This window comes from Cornus florida, unplaced genomic scaffold (assembly GCF_030987335.1).
Source record: "Cornus florida cultivar Cherokee Brave unplaced genomic scaffold, ASM3098733v1 CherokeeBrave_3.0.0_Hap2_Chr02, whole genome shotgun sequence".
Lineage (NCBI taxonomy): Eukaryota > Viridiplantae > Streptophyta > Magnoliopsida > Cornales > Cornaceae > Cornus > Cornus florida.
The window spans coordinates 13,097,337-13,124,525 of record NW_026775572.1 but is presented as its reverse complement, the minus strand read 5'-3'; the positions used below and the strand labels follow the sequence as shown (position 1 = coordinate 13,124,525).

The 27,189-nt window shown below is 33.4% G+C and overlaps 1 protein-coding gene and 1 long non-coding RNA gene across 4 annotated transcripts; one reads left to right on the top strand and one right to left on the bottom strand.

Moving 5' to 3' along the window:
• Positions 1–280: 280 nt before the first annotated feature.
• On the bottom strand, positions 281–26,497 carry LOC132293702 (protein DETOXIFICATION 24-like). Of its 3 annotated transcripts, XR_009477897.1 has the most exons (10): positions 26,380–26,497; positions 23,928–24,147; positions 23,086–23,627; positions 22,268–22,354; positions 22,122–22,178; positions 21,732–21,970; positions 21,528–21,646; positions 20,912–20,998; positions 19,737–20,774; positions 19,364–19,597 (listed from the first exon to the last, which is right to left on the bottom strand). XR_009477897.1 is itself a non-coding variant. In XM_059791284.1 (9 exons), exons 1-9 carry the CDS (start codon positions 26,388–26,390, stop codon positions 551–553), a joined length of 1,443 nt encoding a protein of 480 aa, XP_059647267.1. In that variant the 5' UTR covers positions 26,391–26,495; the 3' UTR covers positions 281–550. The 3 variants fall into 3 exon arrangements, 2 of the variants coding, with proteins under 2 accessions (XP_059647267.1, XP_059647266.1); XM_059791284.1 differs by lacking the exons at positions 19,364–19,597; positions 19,737–20,774 and adding an exon at positions 281–631 and having other exon boundaries at positions 26,380–26,495; XM_059791283.1 differs by lacking the exons at positions 19,364–19,597; positions 19,737–20,774; positions 20,912–20,998; ... (5 more) ...; positions 23,928–24,147; positions 26,380–26,497 and adding exons at positions 325–631; positions 769–855; positions 1,386–1,504; ... (4 more) ...; positions 3,767–4,002; positions 5,201–6,902.
• LOC132293701 (uncharacterized) lies at positions 13,086–15,127 on the top strand. Its single transcript, XR_009477896.1, has 2 exons — positions 13,086–13,702; positions 14,778–15,127. It is a non-coding gene; the product is annotated as an uncharacterized LOC132293701 (long non-coding RNA).
• Positions 26,498–27,189: the final 692 nt, after the last annotated feature.

Sequence of the window (27,189 nt, the reverse complement as noted above, 5' to 3'; positions counted from 1 at the left end):
ATTTTGTCCGCCTAGGACAACAAAATTTTCATCAAATTTCTTTTTCTTGTAGTATATAGCAGCCTCACTCACAACGATATAAGTATTTGATGGTAGCAATTATTTAGGTTAATAGCCTGAGAAATAGGCCCAAGTATTTTTACTCACGCAAAAATGATAGGCAATTTTTGCAAGGGATTGCCTGAGCCAAAAAGGATGATAAATAATGAGGTCAGCAAGTAGAAAAATAAATAGGCTGAAGGAACACGTGCTGAGCGCATGCCTCTCGATGACCTATTAATTAAATACCAAATGAAACTGCTATAAATTTTATTTTTGGAAAAATGATATGGTATTGGTCCCTGAAAGCATGCATAGATGATCTTCGTTAGAATTCACTCTGTTTCAATGAATCCAACGAGGTCAAAATAGAATTCAATATGTTTCAACAATTCACTAACAATCTTTACCCAAAAAAAGAAAAGAAAAAAAAGAACACACAAACAAGGTCAAAAATAAATAATAATAATAATAAATAATAAATAAATGATACGATTTTGGTCCCATCCCATCAAGCATGAGTTGGGCTTTCATTGGTTTCCTCTGAGGGTTTCAATAACCACCTATTGAGATGATTTGCTGCATTATTCACCTGTAAGAAAAAGATTATAACAAAACTGAAATGCATTCACATCTTATCAAAACCACAGAAAACTAAGATCTTGGTGAACCAATTTAGAAATTAAAATATTAACTTTACAATATATATCCTTTTTCTTCATTATTTACCTGATCATCCCAGTTAGTTCTCCAGATAATGTAGGATAGCACAAGTGTTTGCGTTACCACTCCACATATCATTCCGGTCCATATCCCCTGCGAAACAAAAGATATAATTTACACAACGAATCGAATGCAGAATACAGATCCATGGTCAAAGTTTCAGTATTCACGTAAAATTGTCATGAAATTCACGCAAAACGTAAAATCATATGATGATATCATTAAGAATATGCTAAAACTAGGGTAAGCATCGGTAAAAGCTTGGATAAAAAAATGTGAATATGCAAGTTCGGAACTTAGAGCAATCACATCTCTAATCTTTTCCTCTTGCATGTGACACACTAATAAGTCCATATCCCCTAGATAATGCGTTTTATCTTTCATGAATATGTGATAAATCATTTATCTTATATTTGACCATCCTAGCACATTAAGTATTTTAAAGTCTTGCGGATATGATTGAAAAATTACGCCAAAGGGGTTAGGTTTGTCTCCAATCTTCTTCTCCTAGCACCTCAGTCGTCAAACACAAAGAGCATTACATTGTGACTAACCAAAAAAAAAAAAAAATTTGCAATGGAATACAAAGTAAGGTGTGTGTGTGTGTGTGTGTGGCTTCTTACCGTAATTTGCAAATGAGCAACATAACCAAGCAAAAGTCCTAGTGGAACTCCAATGATATAGTAGCAACCAATAGTAATGAAAGCAACCACACTTTGCCAACCAGCACCTACAGCCACTCCTGCTTAAAAAGAAATAAAAAAGTTTAAAGATGTGGTCGAGTTTTGAAATTACTTAATCATTTCTATAAGAAACAAAATTCTTGCCTGAGAATACTGGCTGAAGACTATTGAGCAAGATTGACAAAGCTAGTAGAACAGAGAGGCTTGACACAGATTCTGCAACTTCTTCGTTACTTGTAAACAAGTAGGACATACTGTGACCAAAAATTAAACATAAAACTGCAAAGAACAATCCAATGCAAAGTGAAGTAATTGAGATGACTTTGACAGAAAATCTTGCAGCTTCTGCATTTCCTCTTCCCAATTCATTTGCAACCCGCACACTGTACAAATGAAAACATTAAAGGAATACATATATATATATATATATATATACACATTTTTTATTTATTTTATTTTATTTAAAATTGCAATAAGTGGTTCTACTATTAGAGAAAGAAGAGGCAGAGTTTCCAGAAACGAAGGCAATACCTTGCAGCAACTAGGAAGCCTATGGATATCATTAATTCCCATGCAATAATATTTATGCTGCAAAATGTCATGCAAAATTAAAACAAATTGTTTGGCAATGTTGAGTGCCTAAAAGAAACAAAACAAATGAGTTCAAATGAATATACCATATGGAGAAGGCGGATATGGCTATCGTTGCATTTGTCATATATGACGCGACTAAGATCAAAACACCGTTGTACCAAAACTCCAAGCTGCCAATGGAAATAACAAGAATCATAGAGTCACTGAAAAAACTTTTAAAAGTGAGAGAATTTATATTAGTTCCAGCAGGAATCAAAATGGTTTTGAACTGATGAGTTCTCTGGATATTCCCAACTAATTATAGCAGTGCACTAGACAAAAGTTTTGACATGGAAATATTTTCTGATCAATCTTTATAGAAAGTAATTATTATTAATATTAGAAGACTTGGATCACTAGATTGTTTCATTTGTTAAACAGTTTCTGATCAATCTTGATGCAAAGTAATTATTAGTCTTACAAGACTTTGGCCTCTTGATTGTTTCTTTGCTTACAGCTGATTAAAATCCTGCAATGCTTACTCCAAACAATTAGAAACTAGACGGTGAATTCAAGTAGTCTCTTATCAAATATACAAAACAGTCCTATCAAGTATTCATTACTCTTACCACCAACCGTGTAGCCCAGGGGTATCTCCTCACCTTCCAAAGCGAAAGGTTGAGGATTCAAGTTCCTTAAAGGCACAATGGGTGTGTGAGTTATAAGCCACCAGGAAGGAGAAAAAAATTATAGTCATCATTCTTCTATTCAAAACACATTTTAATCCAGTGGGAGGTTGATTTAATTCGCTACATGCACCAACTAAAAAGAATGGGTTAGACATGCCAGATATTACAGCTTAGCAAATAAATAAACACAAACTTTTGTTGACCAAGGAGAAATTCACTAACCAAATCATCACTCCAGAGGATATTGATAGCTTTATTACAGGTAAGAGGTCTATAAAGGCAGCTTTAGTGAATCCTCTCCAAGTCTCCGAACACCAACCTCCGAAAACGTATGCAAACTCTCCAACAACCATTAACCAACATGATATGTTCATGGCACTCATTGCACCAGGGACACCCCAGTTCCATTTGATCACAAAGAGCCAGGACAGAAAGACATGAATTACGAATGAAGCAGCGCCAAGCCACCCAACAATCCTGTTCTTGAGCTGTCCTTGTAAGTACTTTTGGATGGTTAAGCTAAACACGAAGTAGTAGAGAATGGGAATGAACCATAAAGAAATGTTCTCTATGTCTTCTGCTATATCTTCGTCCTGGCCAAGAAGCCGGAAAATAGGCCCCGAAAAGACAAAGAAGGGGACCAAAAGTGTGGCTGCAGTGAGATCAATAATCCAGGACCTTTGCAGGTAGATACCCAGCATGTGGTATTGCCCTGCCCCAAATGCTTGCCCACACAAAGTCTCTGTTGCACTTGACATGCCAAACTATAGCAAACAAATAAAATTTTAAACAAGGTAATTATATGAACAAATTATGTGTTTTCCCCTCAAACAGGTCTTGATAATAGCTATAACAGAACACATACTACTTGTGTGTTGTTTCTCTTGTATAATTCCAAGTTATTCACCCTTACAAACATGAGACTTATAAGGCAATTATATAGTTTAAAGGTAGTAATAATACTGGGATGAATATAGGCCGCAATTTAGAGCATAACCGGACCTTTCACCATATAACTTACATGTGCTACATATGGGAAAGAAATGATTAAGAGCTTACCAATATTCCGTTTGCAAACCGGATTCCAATTATTTGTATAAGCGCATATGCAGCAAGCTGTGTTTCACCAATATGTCCCATAAATGCCTGTGTCACCACCAAAATCCCATATGCGCTCACTCTTGTTAGTATAGAAGGAAATGCAACTCTCCAGATTTTCTTTGATTCCACCCATACTCTGACTTTCAAGGTTTCTGATACCAAGAGCCCCTCTTCCATCCTGTTATGCATAATCCCTGATAGGAAGATAAGAAAAGAAAATTAGGATAAAGAAAGGAATTTGGCCAGACTTTTTCTACTACCCATTCATGGATGCTAACCAAAATTTATGAAAATCTTTATTGGAACAAAAATTGGGAAAATCTTTGTAAGGAAATTAATGCTTTAATTGAGTGCATGTATTGCCGTCGTGGGATGGGATGCTGGGAGGGGGGAAATGGAGATAGAACAAAGATATGGCATTATTTTGCATAAAGTGGTTGTTCTTATACTCGACCAAGCAATGTTATGGTAGAAACAATAGATATGTATTTACAATGCATGGAATAAGTTTATTGGAACAAAACTGCATACGTGGATTGTTCTTTTATACTTCCTCCGTCCCATTTTAATTGTCCCTTTTTGAGAAACAAACTTTTTATGATAGTCCTCTTTTTTTTTTTTTTTTTTTTTTTTTTTTTTTTTTTTTTTTTTTTTGTATTGGCAGTGATTGGATTACATAGTGGGTTCACAATGTTGTTTTTATAAGTTCAATGCAAGAAGGTTATATTGCTTTTCGATTGGGACAGTTAAAAATGAAAAGGTGTACAATTAATATAGGAGGGAGGGGGTATATATTAAGCAAAAAAAACTATACTATAGGCCAAATTTGTAGTGTATGAGTTAATTGCGTAGTCTAGGCCAAATCTGTTGTGACTGCTAATAGTTTTATTTGTATCAGTAAAAGAGAGATATTTACTAAGCATTGGTGGTATAATTAAGGGTCAAAATTCATACCCTTCTTGTGCATGAAAAATGAGTATTATGACAGCAAGAGTGCTCTTTGACATTAAGTTAATAGTGGTTTTAGACCACCATTTGAAGCTGCATGTGTGGAGGCCATATATCCAAAATTCCAGTAAAATTGAAATGTGATTCCTCTGTTTAACATGAAACCACATACTCTATCTACTGGACTAACAACTAAAGATTATATATAAACTTTAGCTATGCATGAAGTACTAGAATTTAGACCTAAAAGAAATGAATCAGTTTGTTTTGTGTCGTTCTGTGCGCTTAAATCAACAAAGCAATGATTATAAATCAATAATGCACGTGCAATTTAAAATTATTAATGCAACTACTTTAAATTAGGGCTTACAAATACTGTTCAAATCCATCAGAAAACAGGAACATTGAAGACTCCATAAACATGAAGGAGAGAGAGAAACTTACTTGATAGACATTGGAGTTCCTTTTAGAAAAATTGAGCCTTGAAGGGTTGTGTAATTACTGCGGACTTATATCTACAAACACACACATATAGGAAACTGCACTTGATCACTATGATGAGAGAGAGATCTGACCACCTATACACACACACAAGAGAGAGAGTTGACCACCTATATACACACACACAAGAGAGAGAATTGACCACCTATATACACACACAAGAGAGAGAGTTGACCACCTGAACGCACGTAACGACCTTTCAAAGTCTAAAACCATGTCGTTGTGGTTAGTTTGATAGGTGAGGATTTTTTTTTTTTAAAAAAACAAACACCGTATCCAAACAGTTTCTTCAATTTTCTATTCATGCAACTTTCAATTCTTGAATCATGTGCCTATGCTATTGTAAATAACCTGTAATTTTTTTTTAGTGGCCCTGTAAAGTCAAGATTCTTGTTGCCACAACATGTTTTTCATAAACGGTTTCGTTTCTTTAACAATGGAGTGGACAACTTCTTTTATTTATGCTCTGTGGACCCTTGAAACACCATGAAAAATTTGGGCTTTTGCTTTAAACAAGGGTAAAGTGCAATAAACTCCCTCATCTTTACTCTTTATCAAAAAAATCTTCCTGAATTTTTATTTTTTTTACAATAAACTCCCTAAACTATTTTATTTTTGGAAAAAAACACACTATGTCACTGTTCGTCACTATTCAGATTGATTTTTTCCGGTGAAACATGCACTATAATTTTAAAATGACAATATTGCCCCTATTAAAATTTTAGAATTAAATCAATCAAACCCCAATTTTATTAACAAACCCTAACTCTCATTGGCTTTCATCTCTACCAAAGTGCATCTCTCTGATCTCATTCTTTGCAACTCTGTCAACAATCACAGACCTGACTTCTGCAAACCCAATCACAAATCTGAGTCATACACAGAAAGCCATGTGTTACAAAACCACTAATGCGATTCGGTTTCTGGAACCCAATCTTCTCTCTCTTGGTCGTGAAATCTAACCATCGTCATCGTCTATTTCTCTCTCTTGCTCCAGTTGGCAATCCGGCAGAGTCGTTATTGGAACGCATTACAAATTATAACAAAGCTAAAGATGGTGGTGGTAGGGTGAGATGGCGGCAGAGATGGTGGTGGTGGGGCGGGATGGCGGCAGAGACGGTGGTGGGAAGAGAACAGTATATATCCTCTGTGGACTCGACATCCAAAATCTTCTCCCCAGACAACTAAAGTACTCACAATTAAATATTCTTTTGGTTTGTCTCCATGCTTTAATTTTGATTCTTAAATATATGTTTTTTTTTTTTTTTGGGTGTGTTTGTTGGCCGGATTTAATGGCTGAAAACTAGCTAAACAAGCAACAGTGGTGATTGGTGGCCGGATTTTTGGGTGGTGTTTGGTGTTTGCTCACTGAATTTAATGGAGTTCAGGGGATAATATTCTCACCTCCAAATATGTATATACACACACACACCTATACGCAAATGTTGCCAGAGAGCCCAAGTCGCTTCGCACTGTAGGTGGATGAGAGTCAGGATTAGAGGAGTAGATTTCGACCTTACAGTTGCTATGTAGCGATGGAATAAGCTAGGGCTAGTGTTTCAACAAGTTAAAAGAAAAAAGAGAGGAGGTGGTAGCCATGGCCGATGGAGGTGGTGATCTGAGTTGTTTGGGGTAGGAAGCAGAGGTGGTGATCAGCGCTAAAATAAGGAGGTGTTTACCCTAAAGGCTGGGTGAAATTGTGATAAGGTGATGCGGTGGTGCAATGGTATTGGCTGTTGAGATTGCACTTGACACATCAGCAACAACATTTACTCAAACAATCAAATAATGTCATTTTATTAAAGGACAATATGGTAATCTAACATTTTCGGCAATCCCAATAATTGGAAGTTTTAATTTTGTCTTTAAATTGTACCTTTTACATAGTTTAGGAGCATTACTTAATTTAGGAGGGTTTTGTGCATTTTGTTGATAGTTTAGGGGGATTTAATTCATTTTACCCTATAAACAATCAGTTTTAACCCAATAAATTGGTTTTTGTGATTAATGTAGATTAAGTGGTTTTTAATTAAGTTTTATATTCGATTTACTGTTTTTTAACATGATTATGGTTTTTTAAAACTTTAATTTTGTTGGTTATTTATGTGCTAAATATTAACACAATCAGGGTTTTCTTTCAATAAGTAAAAAAAATGCCTCTGTTTTTTTCATTTCTAAATGTCTTAAATATTTTTTCTTTAAGGCAAAGTATAAATAATGAGATTCAAAATTTATTCATTATTCAAAATTTTTTTGTACATTCATTAATGTAACTAGTATTTCTAGAATATATTTTATTCATTATTGTAAATTTTATTTTATTATTATTTTTTTTGTGCATTCATTAGTCTAATGATTAATGTGCATTCATTAGGTTTTATTTTTTATTTTTTATTTTTTATTTTTATTTCTCTCTCTCTCTCTAATGTACTCACACACACATGCTTCTACTGATAACGAAACTTACAGCATACAAGCAAGGCGTTGAACCCATTACTTCCCGTCTTATTCAGTGAAGCACTGTAAATTCTTTAGTCTCATGAAGGAAGGGTTGTATCATTTCCTAAACTACTAAAGCTAAACTTCTCTTCTGAGTTCTTTGGAAAAAGGGGTCCGAACCCCGATTTGAGCACCTGGAACCCCTAACCTTCCTTTAGGAAGTAGGAGCTTGGTACCGCTAGGCCACTAGCCTGTTGGTCATTCATTAGTTTAACAACTGGAGTTTAATTAATTCATATCTTATGGTGGTGTAACTGAAGTGATAGATCAATGAATATAATAATATCATAAATGTGTCATTTGTTTATGCAGTACATGGACAATAGTTTTTGAAGATTCTGATTTTGAAGTTGGAGATGTAACTGCTGAATTTCAATTTGCAGATACTGATAATGACAGTGATATTGAAGGCAACAGAGGTATTGATGCTTGGGGTGCTTTAGAGGACTAGTCTGGGTTCTGTTTATGCACCAAGTGATAAGTTGTGGAGTCTGCACAGCTCATCTGATGAAGATTGTGTTCAAAGCAATAGGTTTAGAGATTTGCATATTAAACCCTTGATGGTTGTAATAAAGTTCACTTGTGCAGATGACCTTAGAGTTACTTTAAAGGACGATGCCTTAAAGAATGACTTTAGATTCAAAAAGAATGAAAGAAAAATGGTGACAGTTGTATGTGTTAATAAAAGTGGTTGGAGGATTCATGCTTCCCTTAATAAAGTTACCAAGACATTCGTGTTTTGGAAGTTGAAACCACATTATAAATGCCCTATAGTTGATAAAAATAGACAGACGAATTCTACTTTGCTCGCCAATAAATACATACATAAGTTCAACAATGTACAAGTCCTCTACAGCCAGATCAGGAAGGTATATAAGAAAGAGAGGAAGAAAGATACGAAAATGGGACGATATTGGGATGAAAGATAGATCAGGGCCATGTATATCCATATATATTAATATATGTATATATATATATGGAGAATATTGTTAGGGGCAATTACGGAATATAAGGTTTTAAAATAGTGCATAACCTATATATATATATATATATATATATATATATATATAATTTGGAGAATGGCAATTATGGAATATAAAAAGGGCATTTTTGGAATTTAAAATTTTAAAATAGTCATGTGCAACTAATGGCCATTCTCTGCCAGAAGTTTGACCGGAGGAGGTTAGTTACAACATTGTTTAATAGGTCAAGTGCAGAAAATATACCTGAAGTATGCTTACAGTGCATATCATACTCCTCACATGCAAAAAACACCCATCCAGTTTCAATTTGGTGCAATTAAGCCTTGACACATTTAAAATCTAAATTAACCAAATTACCCTTATTGAATAATATTATAAAATATAAAAATTAATTTTTTTTGTAAAAAGACTAGAAAGGACACTGTTTTTCCTTTCTTATCTCTTCGACTCTGCTTCCACCTCCTCTTCCTGCTCCCCTCACACAAGACCTGGTTTTTCTTTGCCTTTCTTCTTGTCTTTGACTTGGGTGGGAGTCTGCCACAACTAATTAGCATCCTCACCCAACCACAAAGACCCACTGTGAAATTTATTTTTTGTTTTTTTTAATGATTCTATCATTTGTCTCTATAATTCATCTTCAACAACTACCCCCACCTTCTCTCCACAATCCAACACTAGAATCAATTAATGCCACAACCCAAAAATTAGTCAATAATCACCACAACCCTACCATCCTCGGCTGATGGAGCATGGTTTATTGTCACCTGAACAAGCAATAATAGTTCATAATCTAATTCACATTAAAGCGCATAGGTTTAGGATGCTGCTCTAGGATAAGTACTATAGTTCGAGCGGCAATGATTGCCCTTGCTTATCTCTCTCTGGTTGAAGGTCAGACATATGCATAAATCAAGTAAATTGCATACTATATGATGCCAGGGTTCCTATCAAAGATGGATGACTAGTCTAATCACTGATTAGGGAAACTGAGGAAGTTTTTTCAAAAAATAACTCATCTTTAATTAGATAGGAGGTGTGGGATAGTCTTCCTCATCCCAAGTATTCATGTTCTGGTAGTAATAGTAGGGCCAAACTCTCTCAATATATATGGGTTTCTCTCGCAATGTTGAATAAGCACGAATTGAAGACGCAAGATTCAAACCAAGAGGGTCAGTCCTCATCCAACATGTCTGCAATCGGACCAATCCGGGAGTGCTGATGTACGACCCCCAAACCAAACCCATTTCTATAAAGCGTAAGGAGGAGGAACGGCCGTTCACGTTGAGTGAGAGAAGAGAAAGAACCTCGGTAGTGGGATTGATACATTCTTTATATTGTTTGAATTTTGATTTATCGAAGCAATAATAAAGAATAAGTTAACATTATTCACTCACATGTTTGGATCAGCGGTGGAGACTGGCAGAGGATTATTGCATGGGCATTTTGGGAAGAATAAAAGGGCAAAATGGCTTTTATAACATGAATTTATGTCAGATTTGTAACAGAATGGTAATTTTGCACAATATCAAAAGATTATGAGTGTTTATTATACACTTTTTCAAATAGGGAGTAAAAGTGCTACGAAAAGTATACTAGGATATTTTCTGCACTTACCCCTTGTTTAATCTAGTTTGGACTTGTACAAAATAAACTAGAGGGGTGTAAGCGCACAAAAGCAAAACTATGAGGGTGTTATCTAGAATTTACCCATTTGAAATTCTAAACCGTTAATTTAATTTTTCATATTAATTTGTAAATTGTAAATTTATAAACTTACAAACATGCATATGATTTTCAAAATTATCATATATATTCACATAATATGTATTACATCAAGTTCATATACATGCATACATACATACATGCATATCACCATTGCCACCACTTGCTGTGTATACACATTCACCTTGAATAACCAATCCATGTCATTCCATAGGGATTGGATATGAGCTATGCCTCTCTTGACGGTGAATAAAAGTTGCGAGGACGCAGTTTGACAACGAGAGCTTGAATTTCTCTAGTTTCTCATCAAGCAGATGATTTCTTGAGATTGTTATGTGATGGATCATGTTCATCTGGATATTAGAACTATCAATTTAATCACTCTTAATTGTCTTTACATACATATTATGAAAATTTTTGCTTCAATTTACATGTGTATTTTATTTTCCGATGAAGACCCAAATTAGAACTGATGCTCGATCTACCAGAGACTGAGTCAGAGAGAATGATGGCGTTGATGGCGAGGATGTAGACCATGGTGAGGAGTGTGGCGGTGTCGGGCCTGCCTGCTCGAAGCTCCGTTTCGAAGGTAGCGTTTGGGGCTTTGCAAAGAGATAGATATATGAGAGCTGATGGTAGCCATATGTATATTTGATAAGTTACGCCGCTCATAAATTCACTCTCTCTCGCTAACGATTACCCGCTCTTCTTTAGTTTTATCATCAGCTGCTGAAGAATGGTCTCGGATTGAGAAAAGCCAACCCTAGCCCAAACTGGAACATTGAAATAACCAACTAGAGCCAGAAAATGTTGGGTGCTGAACCCCGGCCCAACTTGCACCCCAACTCGCTACATGCATCAACCCCTCCTATGTATATTTGTATATTTCAGAAGTTCCGCCCCTGATTAATCCATTCTCTCTCTAACCATTACCCTCTCTCTTCTTTAGTTTTATCATCAGTTGCTGAAGAATGGTCCCCCCAACCCAATTTTACCCTTTCTCTCGCTCTTCAATTTATTTTCAAATGCCAATGATTCTCTGTCAAAACAATCACCAATACTGGATCTAAAACAGACCATATCTCTTCCCACTTCTAAGCTCAAACAACTTGATCTTTACATTGCAATGATCTAATTATTCTTTCTGGTGTTTGGCTTAAACCTTGGATCTGTTGTTGGGTGTTTGGCTTAACCCCTAAATCTACTTGTTGCGTCTAGGGTTTTGGAGTGTGAAGTTTGCAAAGTTCGTCTAGGATTTTGTAGAGTTCAGTTTGCAAAAAGGAGTGATCGCCCTAAGATTCGATTGGTTTACTAACTTTAAATCGGGAAGTCATTTTTATTAAAAAGGTGTAAAACGGTTTACGTGGAAAAAATTTACCCTTTATTTTATACAATCAAAACTTAGAAAATAGGGAAGTATTTTCCGGTAAACATTATTAGGTGGAAATAAACAGAGTCTAAAATAAAGTCTTATCTAATGTATTAGGTTTATGAGTCACATTTTGACAAGTGTCTCAGAAGTATTGTGTGTGTCCAAAACTAAGAATTTATTTATTTTTTATTTTAATTTTACACATCCACAATATGCCCAACAGGCACAGCTCCTCTTCAGAAGTTCACATGCCTCATAGCCAGCTAACTCGCGACTCCTGTATTTGATTGTTTAAACCATGATGGCAAGTATTTTTAGCTGATAAATTATCAAAGAGTGACATTCAGAATATTCGTATTATATATATATAGAGAGAGAGAGAGAGAGAGAGAGATTGTTGTTTTGGTTTTAACGGCATTGTCCAACTGAAATAATGGGGTAATATTATTCTTGCGGGGAAGCCAACTTCTTTAGCTGGAATCCAATTCTTAAAATTACTGAGTGAAGATGAAATGGCACTCGACAATCTTTTCTGTGTTGCCTTTCAAATGATGGATGCTCAATGGCTTGCGAAGCGTGCTTCGTATATGGAATTTAATGTAAGAAATGTCCAATGACCATGTTTGTCTTATTGATTTTTTTTACGTAAATTAGTAATTGGAAATTATAAGAAGCTTTGTTACTGATCTTGTTGGTTATAAATCAAAATTTTGTGTTGTTTCTCAGGACGTTTTGAAGTCTACAAGAAAACAGTTAGAGCGTGAACTTGAACTTGAAGATATTTTCAGTGTGAAAGATTTACCAGCATACCTGTTGAAAAGATGACATGGCTTCAGCTTCTCTCAAAATTTAATTTTCTTTTTTGTATTTGTACAATAAAAAACATATGCTATATCACATTACTTGCCAAAAAAAACAATCTGCTATATCACATTGTAAATTTATTTTATATAAAAATTACGTATAGCTGCTGTAATAATAAAGCTTGAGCCCTAAAAAGTAAGTTGAACCAGGACCTAAAATGGCTGTCAAATACCTGTAAACCTGATACTCGCAATTTCGCACTTGCAATCAAGTGGCAAACCAATTCTGATTCAGATTTATTCTCAATTAGTGGTATGTTGTTCGTCGCTAAAACATTTTCTTTAAAACTAGTTTTGGGTTGAAAGTGTCCTGCCAAATTAAGCTTCTCATTTGTCGATATTTCATTCTTTGTTATTTTGATTTGACTGTAATATGATGCTCGGTGAGGTTTCAAGTTTTATTCCTTGAACACTTACTATTCATTGTTCATTTTGAGCTTTGTAATTGATGGTTTTCATTCACTTTTTCAATAGCATTTTGAATTTTGTCCATCTAGGAAAACAAAATTTTCACCAAATTTCTTTTTCTGGTGGTATATAGCTTCCTCACTCACAAGGATTTACGTTTAAGATATTTGATGGTAGCAATTAATTAGGTTAATAGGCCCAAGTTGTGATGACCAAGTTTATTTTTATTTTTATTTTCTTTTTATATTTTTTTTTAATTGCATTTTGTTATGTTGCCTAGGTTGACTAGTGGGTGAAATATGTGTGGATGAGAATGTGTGTGACATGTATATGTGTGTGTATAGAGAGATAAAGTGTAAGATAGACCAAAAATCCTCTCATTTCTCTCACTCCACCGACACTCTCTCTTTTCTCTCCCATTCTTTTATTTTTCATTTTACTTCCATTTCTCCACCATTTCACCTCCAACCTTTGAGATTTTGAGCCTGCATAGAAGGGAAGTTGACGAGGACTACGAGAGGAACAAAACCCCTAAATCAATTTTGGATTTGGAGCACATTTTTCTTTTGGAGTAGCTAGGGTTTGCTCCTAACTTGAGGTAGGGGTGTATTATGCTGATAACCTAGGAGTTCTTGGAATTTTATGACCATTGTGTGAGTTATGCATACACTTGTGTGTGTGGGTTTAATTATGCATACACTTGTGTGTGTGGGTTTAATTAGAGACCTTATATAATGATTTAATTGCATGTACATAATGTTTTATTGAGTTTTTATATCAATTTTCATGTGTAATATGTTATTTGTTCCATTGTTGATATTATGGATGTTAATTAAAGTCTTAAATCTTAATGTGTACAATTTCTTGTAATTAAAGTGCCTTATATGTTGTGTTTATTCATGAAATTATCATGTATTTGTTATTTTGTGAAGGTTAATTTTGGAGATGTATATATCTATGATGATGTTAAACTTTTACTCACTTGAAATTTGATATAATGATAACATAAATTTAAATGACTTTAAAATACCCAATTTGTTGACATTGTATCAAAGAGTATGCCATTATAGTGATTTGGATCATAGGACATGGATTGTGTGATTAGTATAATTTATGTGCCCATGTGAAGTGCAATTTGGGCATATCATGGAATATGGATTATTTTGTAGACTTGTTTGTTGATTTTGGGAGATACTCGGGGGTTATTACTTTGAGAATGCGAGGGCTCGGCCCTCGCGGGTGAAACATGAGTTTTCTCATTTTATATTGGCCAATCGGTTAGATTCCGGCGGACTAGTAATCCAAAAACGACTATTTTTATTTAAGCGCATAACATGGTTATGTGACCGGGAGTGTGGGTGTGTTCCGAGTTATCTCATTAATTTATTTCAACTTTTATTTTCAAGTTGGCATTTATGTGTAATTGCAACTTGTAAATTTATGTACATTACACTATATTATTTATGTTTGTCTTGATGAATGAATTAATATTATTTATACTAGACTATGATGATCCTATTTAGGTTCCCCTTAAGATTAGACGTTAGGGAGTATGTTCCTTGTATTGTATGACCATGCAATATTTGTAGAATTTTGAGAAACCTAATTTATATTCATGAGACATTCCTACGGAGCAATTCGTTACTTACCTCGTTGATTCTTATATTTTTCAGGAAAGGGCATTGCCCAAGAGGAGATTCCTCATCCCTATCTTGATTGGGATCTTGACAACATTTTTGAGCTACTTGTGATAATTGTGACATCCATTGTGTAACTTACTTTTCGACTTGTATTTTGACACATGGTGTATTTTGGATATTATATTTGATAACATGTTTGTAATATTTTTTTGGAGGAGAGAAATGACGTAGGAACTCACCCATCTATCTTTTAGAGTTCTTATGAAATGTCCTTTCATATCTTTACTCATGTAACCCCTTAACATTATTTCTCGGATTGTAATGAGGCTATGGTGGCCATGACTTATATAGTGGGATTGAACAATTATTGTTTAAGTTGTGTACATGTGGGTTCATTTGGATAGTCAAATATAAATGGTTAATTAATCATGTTATTATTTATTTTATGAAACTATTATTATTATTATTATTATTATTATTTACGTGGTAAATGACACCGATTTTCTCTAATTAATTATTTATTTACTCAAGTGAATATAATTAATTAATTATTTATTTAATTATCTATTATTATTATTTTTTTTTATTCGCGACCTGAGTTGTGGAATTCGGGGCGTGACACAAGTGTTATTACTCGCACAAAAATGATATGCAATTTTTGCAAGGGATTGCTCGCGCCAAAAAGGATGATAAATAGTGAGGTCAGCAAGTAGAAAAATAAATAGGCTGAAGGAACACGTGTTGAGCGCATGCCTCTCGATGACCTATTAATTAAACTCCAAGTGATCGATACTGCTATAAATTTTATTTTTGAAAAAAATGATATGGTATTGGTCCCTGAAAGCATGCATAGATGATCAAAATAGAATTCAATATGTTTCAACGAATTCACTAACAATCTTTACTTAAAAAAAAAAAAAAAAAAAAAAAAAAGGAAATAATTTTACTGACATTCCTCAAAATTTGGTCAAATATCAGTTTTAAATATCTTTCGATATTTTCACTTTTTCCTAAATTTTTAATCACATTTATTCCAAAATATTAAATATTTTTTAATCACATTTATTCCAAAATATTAAATAATTTAAATAACTTCTATCCCCCTGCACACTATTTCTCTCTCCTCTTATCTCTATACGAAGGGATGTACTACTGATAATGAAAAAAAAATATATGACATATCATAAATTTTCCCCATTAACCATATACACAGAAAATAAAGTCAAATAATTACCACATCTCGAGCTAAGAATGTCAACAACTAATAAATCTCAATAGCTTCACCTTTACCAATGTGACACTTGTATTTTCTCAGCCATTAAAGTTTACATGCTACAAATTAATTAATTAATTTATTTATTTATTTATTTATTTATAGCTGATAATTAAATTTATCTTCTTTGCGTACAGAACCATTAATATATGAACATTGCATATAAGAGTTGATTCCAAGTATCCGGGACACCAGCAATACACCAATGGCTCATCTTTTCGTAGCTCCAAAAGTGTTGTCACGTCCAGCAATTTGGCCGGCATCACCATATTCCTCATCACATTCTTCACCACCTCCGCCGCGGTTACTGAACCACCGGGATATACTGAACCAGTTAGTGGTTGGGTTTGTCCCACACAAGTTGCCTTTGGTTCGTTCCATTCGTTACCACTGTTCAGTGAAAAAAATAAAAAAATGTTATATAATGAATTTATATAAGTAATTATATATGCATGTAAGGAATTAAACATGCCTTTTGATGAGATTTTTATTCTTTTGATGTTGTGAATAGGCCCATAAGTGGATCTTATTCACTGCATCAAAAGAATAAGTAATGAAAACCCTTTCAATTATACACTCCGATTTAAAAATAACACCCAAGTTAAATATGTAAAAGAAACAATAATATTAGGAAAATTTGTTTATTTTGTTCTTATAATGAAAATTTTCCTACTTAAAATTTCTTTAATTTCCTTAAAAAAATATATTAATGGGTGATTTTTCTTACTTTATTTTTCTATTTTAGTTTTTAAAATTTTTCTTATTTTTCTCTCTCTCTTTTTAAATTTCATTAATTTCCTCAAAAAAATTAAATTTTCTTACTTATAATTTCATTAATTTCCTTAAAAAAATATATAAATGGGTGATTTTTCATATTTTATTTTTCTATTTTAGTTTTTAAAATTTTTCTTATTTTTCTCTTCCTCTTTTTAAATTTTATTAATTTCCTTAAAAAAAAAAAAAAATTCTTACTTAAAATTTCATTAATTTTCTTAAAAAAATATAGAACCGAACACTTGTATGACATATAATAGCCCTCAATACCAAACTGTATGATGTTGATCACCTACTTTATTTATTCTTGTATATGTAAAAGAAACAATAATATTAGGAAAATTTGTTTATTTTGTTCTTATAATGAAAATTTTCTTACTTAAAATTTCATTAATTCCTTAAAAAAATATATTAATGGGTGATTTTTCTTATTTTATTTTTCTATTTTAGTTTTTAAAATTTTTCTTATTTTTCTCTCTCTCTTTTTAAATTTCATTAATTTCCTTAAAAAAATAAAATTTTCTTACTTAAAATTTCATTAATTTACTTAAAAAAATATATGAATGGGTGATTTTTCATATTTTATTTTTCTATTTTAGTTTTTAAAATTTTTCTTATTTTTCTTTTCCTCTTTTTAAATTTCATTAATTTCCTTACAAAAAAAAAATTTATTACTTAAAATTTCATTAATTTCCTTAAAAAAATATAGAACCGAACACTTGTATGGCGTATAATAGCCCTCGATACCAAACTGTATAATATTGATCACCTACTTTATTTATTCTTGTATATGAAAAAGGAAGGGTAAACATGTCATTTGAATAGTCAAACTAAAGTCAAATGAGGGTAAACATGTAATTTTAATTATTAAAGAAACAATTTAGTGGGACAAACCAAAGTCAAATGGTAAGATGTCTTTTTACATGTAAAAAGTGGTCTGACACACCTGTCAACTAATTTTTGTAGTGTGAGTGAAAAACGGAGCAAACGTTTATAATGTGAGTGATAGTTATTTTTGAAACATGTTTGAAACTGATATTTGGCCAAACCTCAAGAAGTGTCAATGAAATTATCCAAACAAAAAAAATTGAATACACTGACAAGGTCAAAAATAAATAAAAATAATAATATGATAGTGATCCCATCCCATCAAGCATGAGTTGGGCTTTCATTGGTTTCCTCTTAGGGTTTCAATGACCACCTATTGAGATGATTTGCCACCTGTAAGAAAAAGATTATCACAAAACTGAAATGCATTCACATTTTATCAAAACCACGTAAAACTAAGATCTTGGTTAACCGATTTAGAAATTAAAATATTAACTTTACAATATATATATTTTTTCTTCATTATTTACCTGGTTATCCCAATTAGTTCTCCAGATAATGTAGGATAGCACAAGTGTTTGCATTGCCACTCCACATATTATTCCGGTCCATATCCCCTACGAAACAAAAGATATAATTAACACAATGAATCAAATGCAGAATACAGATCCATGGTCAAAGTTTCAATACTCACGTAAAATTGTCATGAAATTCAGGCAAAACGTAAAATCATATGATCATATATATCATCAAGAATATGCTAAAACTAGGGTAAGTATCGGTAAAAGCTTGGATTAACAAGCGTGAATATGCTAGTTCGGAACTTAGAGCAATCACACCTCTAATCTTCTCCTCTTGCATGTGACACACTAATAAGTCCATATCCCATAGATAATGCGTTTTATCTTTCATGAAAACGTGATAAATCATTTATCTTATATTCGAGCATCCTAGCACATTAAGTATTTTAAAGTCTTGCAGATATGATTGAAAAGTTACGCTGAAGGGGTTAGGTTTGTCTCAAATCTTCTTCTCCTAGCACCTCAGTCGTCAAAACACAAAGAGCATTACATTGCGACTAACCAAAAAAAAAAAAAAAAAAAAAAAAAAAAAAAAAATTTGCAATGGAATACAAAGTAAGGTGTGTGTGTGCAGGGACGGACCCAGCAGGGGACTAGGGGGGGCAGATGCCCCCCCTGAATTTTTAATATTTTCATTTTATACACTAATGTTTTTAAAATTTATGAAAATGCCCCCCTAAAATTACAATTCGCCCCCACTGGATTCTTTTTTTTAGCATTTTATACTTCAAATTTTGATAATTTATGAAGATGCCCCCACTATAATTATAATTTGTCCCACTGATTTTTTTTTTCATTTTATACATAAATTTTTTAAAAATTTATGAAGAAAAACCCTATTAAAATTACAAAAATGAACCCATCGTATAATTTTGTACCCACAAATTAAAAATTGGCCCCCCCCCCATCACCAAATTTTCTGGGTTCGTCACTGTGTGTGTGCGGTGCTTCTTACCGTAATTTGCAAATGAGCAACATAACCAAGCAAAAGTCCTAGTGGAACTCCAATGATATAGTAGCAACCAATAGTAACGAAAGCAACCACACTTTGGCAACCAGCACCTACAGACACTCCTGCTTGAAAAAAATAAAAAAGTTTAAAGATGTGGTCGAGTTTTGAAATTACTTAATCATTTCTATAAGAAACAAAATTCTTGCCTGAGAATACCGGCTGAAGACTATTGAGCAAGATTGAGAAAGCAAGTAGAACAGAGAGGCTTGACACAGATTCTGCAACCTCTTCGTTACTTGTAAACAAGTTGGAAATACTGTGACCAAAAATTAAACATAAAACTGCAAAGAACAATCCAATGCAAAGTGAATTAATTGAGATGACTTTGACCGAAAATCTTGCAGCTTCTGCATTTCCTCTTCCCATTTCATTTGCAACGCGCACACTGTACAAATGAAAACATTAAAGGAATACATATATACAATATATATATATATATCTACACACTTTTTTTTTTTAACCGCAATAAGTGGTTCTACTATTAGAGAAAGAAGAGGCAGAGTTTCCAGAAACGAAGGCAATACCTTGCAGCAACTAGGAAGACTATGGATATCATTAAGTCCCATGCAAATATTTAGGCTGCAAAATGTCATGCAAAATTAAAACAAATTGTTTGCCAATGTTGAGTGCCTAAAAGAAATAAAACAAATGAGTTCAAATGAATATACCATATGGAGAAGGCGGATATGGCTATCGTTGCATTTGTCATATATGACGCGACTAGTGATGATCTAATTATTATTAATATTAGAAGACTTGGATCACTAGATTGTTTCTTTTCTTAAACAGTTTCTGATCAATCTTGATGCAAAGTAATTATTAATCTTACAAGACTTTGGCCTCTTGATTGTTTCTTTGCTTACAGCTGATTAAAATCCTGCAATGCTTACTCCAAACAATTACAAACTAGACAGTGAATTCAAGTAGTCTCTTATCAAATATACAAAACAGTCCTATCAAGTATTCATTACTCTTACCACCAACCGTGTAGCCCAGTTGCTATCACTCCTTTTTGCAAACTGAACTGTACAAAATCCTAGACGAACTTTGCAAACTTCACACTCTCCAAAACCCTAGACGCAACAAGTAGATTTAGGGGTTAAGCCAAACACCCAACAAAAGATCCAATGTTTAGGCCAAACTCCAGAAAGAATAATTAGATCATCATCAGTTGCTGAAGAATGATGAAGGAACAAGTGCTGAGCGCATGCCGCTCGATGACCTATTAATTAAACACCAAATGATACTGCTATAAATTTTATTTTTGAAAAAATGATATGGTATTGGTCCCTGAAAGCATGCGTAGATGATCTTCGTTAGAATTCACTTTGTTTCAATGAATCCACCGAGGTCAAAATAGAATTCAATATGTTTCAATGAATTCACTAACAATCTTTACCAAAAAGAAAAAATAGAATACACTAACAAGGTCAAAAATAAATAATAATAATAATAAATGATATGATATTGGTCCCATCCCATCAAGCATGAGTTGGGCTTTCATTGGTGTCCTCTGAGGGTTTCAATAACCACTTATTGAGACGATTTGTTGCATTATTCACCTGTAAGAAAAAGATTATCACAAAACTGAAATGCATTCACATTTTATCAAAACCACAGAAAACTAAGATCTTAGTGAAGCGATTTAGAAATTAAAATATTAACTTTACAATATATATCCTTTTTCTTCATTATTTACCTGATCATCCCAGTTAGTTCTCCAAATAATGTAGAATAGCACAAGTGTTTGCGTTGCCACTCCACATATCATTCCGATCCATATCCCCTACGAAACAAAAGATATAATTTACACAACGAATCGAATGCAGAATACAGATCCAAGGTCAAAATTTTAGTACTCACGTAATATTGTCATGAAATTCAGGCAAAACGAAAAATCATATGATCATATCATCAAGAATATGCTAAAACAAGGGTAAGCATCAGTAAAAGTTTGGATTAACAAGCGTGAATATGCAAGTTCGGAACTTAGAGCAATCACACCTCTAATCTTTTCCTCTTGCATGTGACTGACTAATAAGTCCATATCCCCTAGATAATGCGTTTTATCTTTCATGAATATGTGATAAATCATTTATCTTATATTCGAGCATCCTAGCACATTAAGTATTTTAAAGTCTCGCGGATATGATTGAAAAATTACACCAAAGGGGTTAGGTTTGTCTCCAATCTTCTTCTCCTAGCACCTCAGTCGTCAAACACAAAGAGCATTACATTGCGACTAACCAAAAAAAAAAAAAATTTGCAATGGAATACAAAGTAAGGTGTGTGTGTGTGTGTGTGTGGCTTCTTACCGTAATTTGCAAATGAGCAACATAACCAAGCAAAAGTCCTAGTGGGATTCCAATGATATAGTAGCAACCAATAGTAACGAAAGCAACCACACTTTGCCAACCAGCACCTACAGATACTCCTGCTTAAAAAAAATAAAAAAGTTTAAAGTTGTGGTCGAGATTTGAAATTACTTAAATCATTTCTATAAGAAACAAAATCCTTGCCTGAGAATACTGGCTGAAGACTATTGAGCAAGATTGACAAAGCAAGTAGAACAGAGAGGCTTGACACAGATTCTGCAACTTCTTCGTTACTTGTAAACAAGTAGGACATACTGTGACCAAAAATTAAACATAAAACTGCAAAGAACAATCCAATGCAAAGTGAAGTAATTGAGATGACTTTGACAGAAAATCTTGCAGCTTCTGCATTTCCTCTTCCCAATTCATTTGAAACCCGCACACTGTACAAATGAAAACATTAAAGGAATACATATATACAATATATATATATATATATATATATATATATACACTCTTTTTTTTTTTAACTGCAATAAGTGGTTCTACTATTAGAGAAAGAAGAGGCAGAGTTTTCAGAAACGAAGGCAATACCTTGCAGCAATTAGGAAGCCTATGGATATCATTAATTCCCATGCAATAATATTTAGGCTGCAAAATGTCATGCAAAATTAAAACAAATTGTTTGGCAATGTTGAGTGCCTAAAAGAAACAAAACAAGTGAGTTCAAATGAATATACCATATGGAGAAGGCGGATATGGCTATCGTTGCATTTGTCATATATGACGCGACTAAGATCAAAATAGCGTTGTACCAAAACTCCAAGCTGCCAATGGAAATAACAAGAATCATAGAGTCACTGAAGAAACTTTTAAAAGTGAGAGAATTTATATTAGTTCCAGCAGGAATCAAAATGGTTTTGAACTGATGAGTTCTCTGGATATTCCCAACTAATTATAGCAGTGCACTAGACAAAAGTTTTGACATGGAAATATTTTCTGATCAATCTTTATAGAAAGTAATTATTATTAATATTAGAAGACTTGGATCACTAGATTGTTTCTTTTCTTAAACAGTTTCCGATCAATCTTGATGCAAAGTAATTATTAATCTTACAAGACTTTTGCCTCTTGATTGTTTCTTTGCTTACAGCTGATTAAAATCCTGCAATGCTTACTCCAAACAACTACAAACTAGACAGTGAATTCAAGTAGTCTCTTATCAAATATACAAAACAGTCCTATCAAGTATTCATTACTCTTACCACCAACCGTGTAGCCCAGGGGTATCTCCTTACCTTCCAAAGTGGAAGGTTGAGGATTCAAGTTCCTTAAAGGCACAACGGGTGTGTGAGTTATAAGCCACCAGGAAGGGGGAAAAAATTATAATCATCGTTCTTCCATTCAAAACACATTTTAATCCAGTGGGAGGTTGATTTAATTCGCTACATGCACCAACTAAAAAGAATGGGTTACCAACTCAAAAGACATGCCAGATATTACAGCTTAGCAAATAAATATACACAAACTTTTGTTGACCAAGGAGAAATTCACTAACCAAATCATCACTCCAGATGATATTGATAGCTTTATTACAGGTAAGAGGTCCATAAAGGCAGCTTTAGCGAATCCTCTCCAAGTCTCCGAACACCAACCTCCGAAAATGTATACAAACAGTCCAACAACCATCAACCAACATGATATGTTCATGGCACTCATTGCACCAGGGACACCCCAGTTCCATTTGATCACAAAGAGCCAGGACAGAAAGACATGAATTACGAATGAAGCAGCGCTAAGCCACCCAACAATCGTGTTCTTGAGCTGTCCTTGTAAGTACTGTTGGATGGTTGAGCTAAACACAAAGTAGTAGAGAATGGGAATGAACCATAAAGAAATGTTCCCTATGTCTTCTACTATATCTTCGTCCTGGCCAAGAAGCCGGAAAATAGGTCCCGCAAAGACAAAGAAGGGAACCAAAATTGTGGCTGCAGTGAGACCAATAATCCAGGATCTTTGCAGGTAGATACCCAGCATGTGGTATTGCCCTGCCCCAAATGCTTGCCCACACAAAGTCTCTGTTGCACTTGACATGCCAAACTATAGCGAACAAAGAAAATGTTAAACAAGGTAATTGTATGAACAAATTATGTGTTTTCCACTCTAACAGGTCTTGATAATAGACCTATATATAACCGGACACATACTACTTGTGTGTTGTTTCTCTTGTATAGTTCCAAGTTATTCACCCTTACAAACATGAGACTTATCAGGCAATTATATAGTTTAAAGGTAGTAATAATACTGGGATGAATATAGGCCGCAATTTAGAGCATAACCAGACCTTTCACCATATAACTTACAGGTGCTACATATGGGAAAGAAATGATAAGAGCTTACCAATATTCCGTTTGCAAACCGGATTCCAATTATTTGTATAAGCGCATATGCAGCAAGCTGTGTTTCACCAATATGTCCCATAAATGCCTGTGTCACTACCAAAATCCCATATGCGCTCACTCTTGTTAGTATAGAAGGAAATGCAACTCTCCACATTTTCTTTGATTCCACCCAAACTCTGACTTTCAAGGTTTCTGATACCAAGTGCCCCTCTTCCATCCTGTTATGCATAATCCCAGATAGGAAGATAAGAAAAGAAAATTAGGATAAAGACAGGAATTTGGCCAGACTTTTTCTACTACCCATTCATGGATACTAACCAAAATTTATGAAAATCTTTATTGGAACAAAAATTGGGAAAATCTTTGTTAGGAAATTAATGCATTAATTAAGTGCATGTCTTGCCATCGTGGGATGGGATGCTGGGAGGGGGGAAATGGAGATAGAACAAAGATATGGCATTATTTTGCATAAAGTGGTTGTTCTTATACTCGACCAAGCAATATTATGGTAGAAACAATAGATAAGTATTTACAATGCATGGAATAAGTTTATTGGAACAAAACTACATACGTGGATTGTTCTTTTATACTCCCTCCGTCCCATTTTAATTGTCCCTTTTTGAGAATCAAACTTTTTATGACAGTATCTTTTTAGTATTTCTTTTTCTTTATATTGGTAGTGATTGAATTACATAGGGTTCACAATGTTGTTTTTATAAGTTCAATGCAAGAAGGTTATATTGGTAATGTTTAAGCAAAAAATTGTACATTGGCTTTTCAATTGGGACAGTTAAAAATGAAAAAGGTGTACAATTAATATAGGACGGAGGGGGTATATATTAAGCAAAAAAAACTATAGTATAGGCCAAATTTGTAGTGTTTGAGTTAATTGCATATGAGATAGAGATTTGGAAGCCTTAATGTCTATTGTGACTGCTAATAGTTTTATGAGCAATGCTAAGGACAGTCGCTCTTCTCATTAGTCCTAATATTTGTAATTAATGTCTTTATTAATGGTATGTTTCCTATTTTTATGAAACCCTAAAAATATGTCTTTTTTGACAATACTACCCTTTTAGTCTCTCTCCTCACTTAAACCATATCAAAGATGTCGTTAAAACATTACATGTTTTCTACTTTTAATAGGACATTAAATAATTAATTTTAATACAAAACTACCTTATTTATTTGATTTGTCTCTACTTCCAAGACTTCCCACCCCTTCGTTCGTGTGTTTACACACACATATATATACACCCACATATATAATAATTGACTCGTTTTTTTTTTTCTTTTTTTCTTTTTTTCTTTTAGTTATTGTTTAACAGTGATAGTTGAGGGATAAAATTTTTTATTTTTTATTTTTCTTATTGAGAGATAAGAATTCATTCTCTATAAAATTTAATTATATATATATATATATATATATATATATATGTATGTATGTATGTATGTATGTATCAATTGCTATCATGTAATTTTATCCTTTACTAATTAAATCATCTTTATCTCTTATATAGAGAATGAATTCTTATCTCTCAATAAGAAAATATATATATATATATATATTATCCCTCAACTATCACTGTTAAACAATAACTAAAAGAAAATAAAAGGATCCATTATTATATGTGTGTGTATATATATATGTGTGTATGCAAACACACCGACAAAGGGGTGAAAAGTAGAGGCAAATAAAAGAAATAAGGTAGTTTTGTGTTAAATGTCCTATTAAAAGTAGGAAACATGTAATGTATTAATGACACTTTTGATATGGTTTAAGTGAGGAGAGAGACTAAATGGGTAATATTGTCAAAAAATATTTATTTTTAGTGTTTCATAAAAATAGAAAACATACAACTGATAAATGCATTAATTATAAATATTAGGACCAATGAGAAGAGCGGCTGTTAATTCACAGTGGCTTAGCATTACTCTAGTTTTATTTGTCTCAGTAAAAGAGAGATATATTTACTAAGCATTGGTGGTATAATTAGGGGTCAAAATTCATACCCTTCTTGTGCATGAAAAATGAGTATTATGACAGCAAGAGTGCTCTTTGATATTAAGTTAATTCTGGTTTTAGACCACCATTTGAAGCTGCATGTGGAGGCCATATATCCAAAATTCCAGTAAAATTGAAATGTGACTCCTCTGTTTAACATGAAACCACATACTCTATCTATTGGACCAACAACTAAAGATTATATATAAACTTTAGCTATGCATAAAGTACTAGAATTTAGACCTAAAAGAACTGAATCAGTTTGTTTTGTGTCGTTCTGTGCGCTTAAATCAAAAAAACAATGATTGTAAATCAATTATGCGACCTGCAATTTAAAATTATTAATGCGACTACTTTAAATTTGGGCTGACTAATACTGTTCAAATCCATCAGAAAACAGGAACATTGAAGAATCCATAAACATGAAGGAGAGAGAGAAATTTACTTGATAGACATTGGAGTTCCTTTTAGAAAAATTTACCCTTGAAGGGTTGTGTAATTACTGCAGACTTATAACTCCAAACACACACACATAGGAAACTGCACTTGATCGCTATGATGAGAGAGAGATCTGACCACCTATATACACACACAAGAGACAGACTTGACCACCTGCACGCACGTAACGACCATTCTAAGTTTATAACCATGTTGTTGTGGTTGGTTTGACAGGTGAGAGCATTTTTTTTTTGATCTGACCACCTAACACGAGAGAGAGTTGAAAACCTCTACGCACGTAACGACCATTGTAAGTCTATAACCATGTTTGTTGTGGTTAGTTTGATAGGTGAGGATTTTTTTGAAAAAAACAAAACACCGTATCCAAACAGTTTCTTCAATTTTCTATTCATGCAACTTTAAATTCTTGAATCATGTGCCCATGCTATTGTAAATAACCTGTAATTTTTTTTTAGTGGCCTTGTAAAGTCAAGATTCGTGTTGCCACGACATGTTTTTCATAAATAATGAGATTCAAAATTTATTCATTATTCTAATTTTTTTTGTACATTCATTAATGTAACTAGTATTTCTAGAATTTTATTCATTATTGTAATTTTTATTTTTTATTTTTTGCATTCATTAGTCTAAAGATTAATGTGCATTCATTTTTTTTTTTTTCCTAATTGGTAGTCACATACAAATATTTTTACTAAGACTCGAATCCCTAACCTTTTTTTTGGGAAATATGAGCCTGGTACTACTAGGCCACTAGCCTGTTGGTCATTCATTAGTTTAACAAGAGTTTAATTAATTC

Excerpts from the sequence above, each read along its gene's own strand:
- LOC132293702 (XM_059791284.1), bottom strand. Across the intron at positions 20,999-21,527 it reads TTGCTCATTTGCAAATTACG|GGGATATGGATCGGAATGAT; the intron begins GTAAGAAGCCAC and ends TTTGTTTCGTAG. Across the intron at positions 632-20,911 it reads GAACTAACTGGGATGATCAG|GTGAATAATGCAGCAAATCA; the intron begins GTAAATAATGAA and ends TTTTTCTTACAG.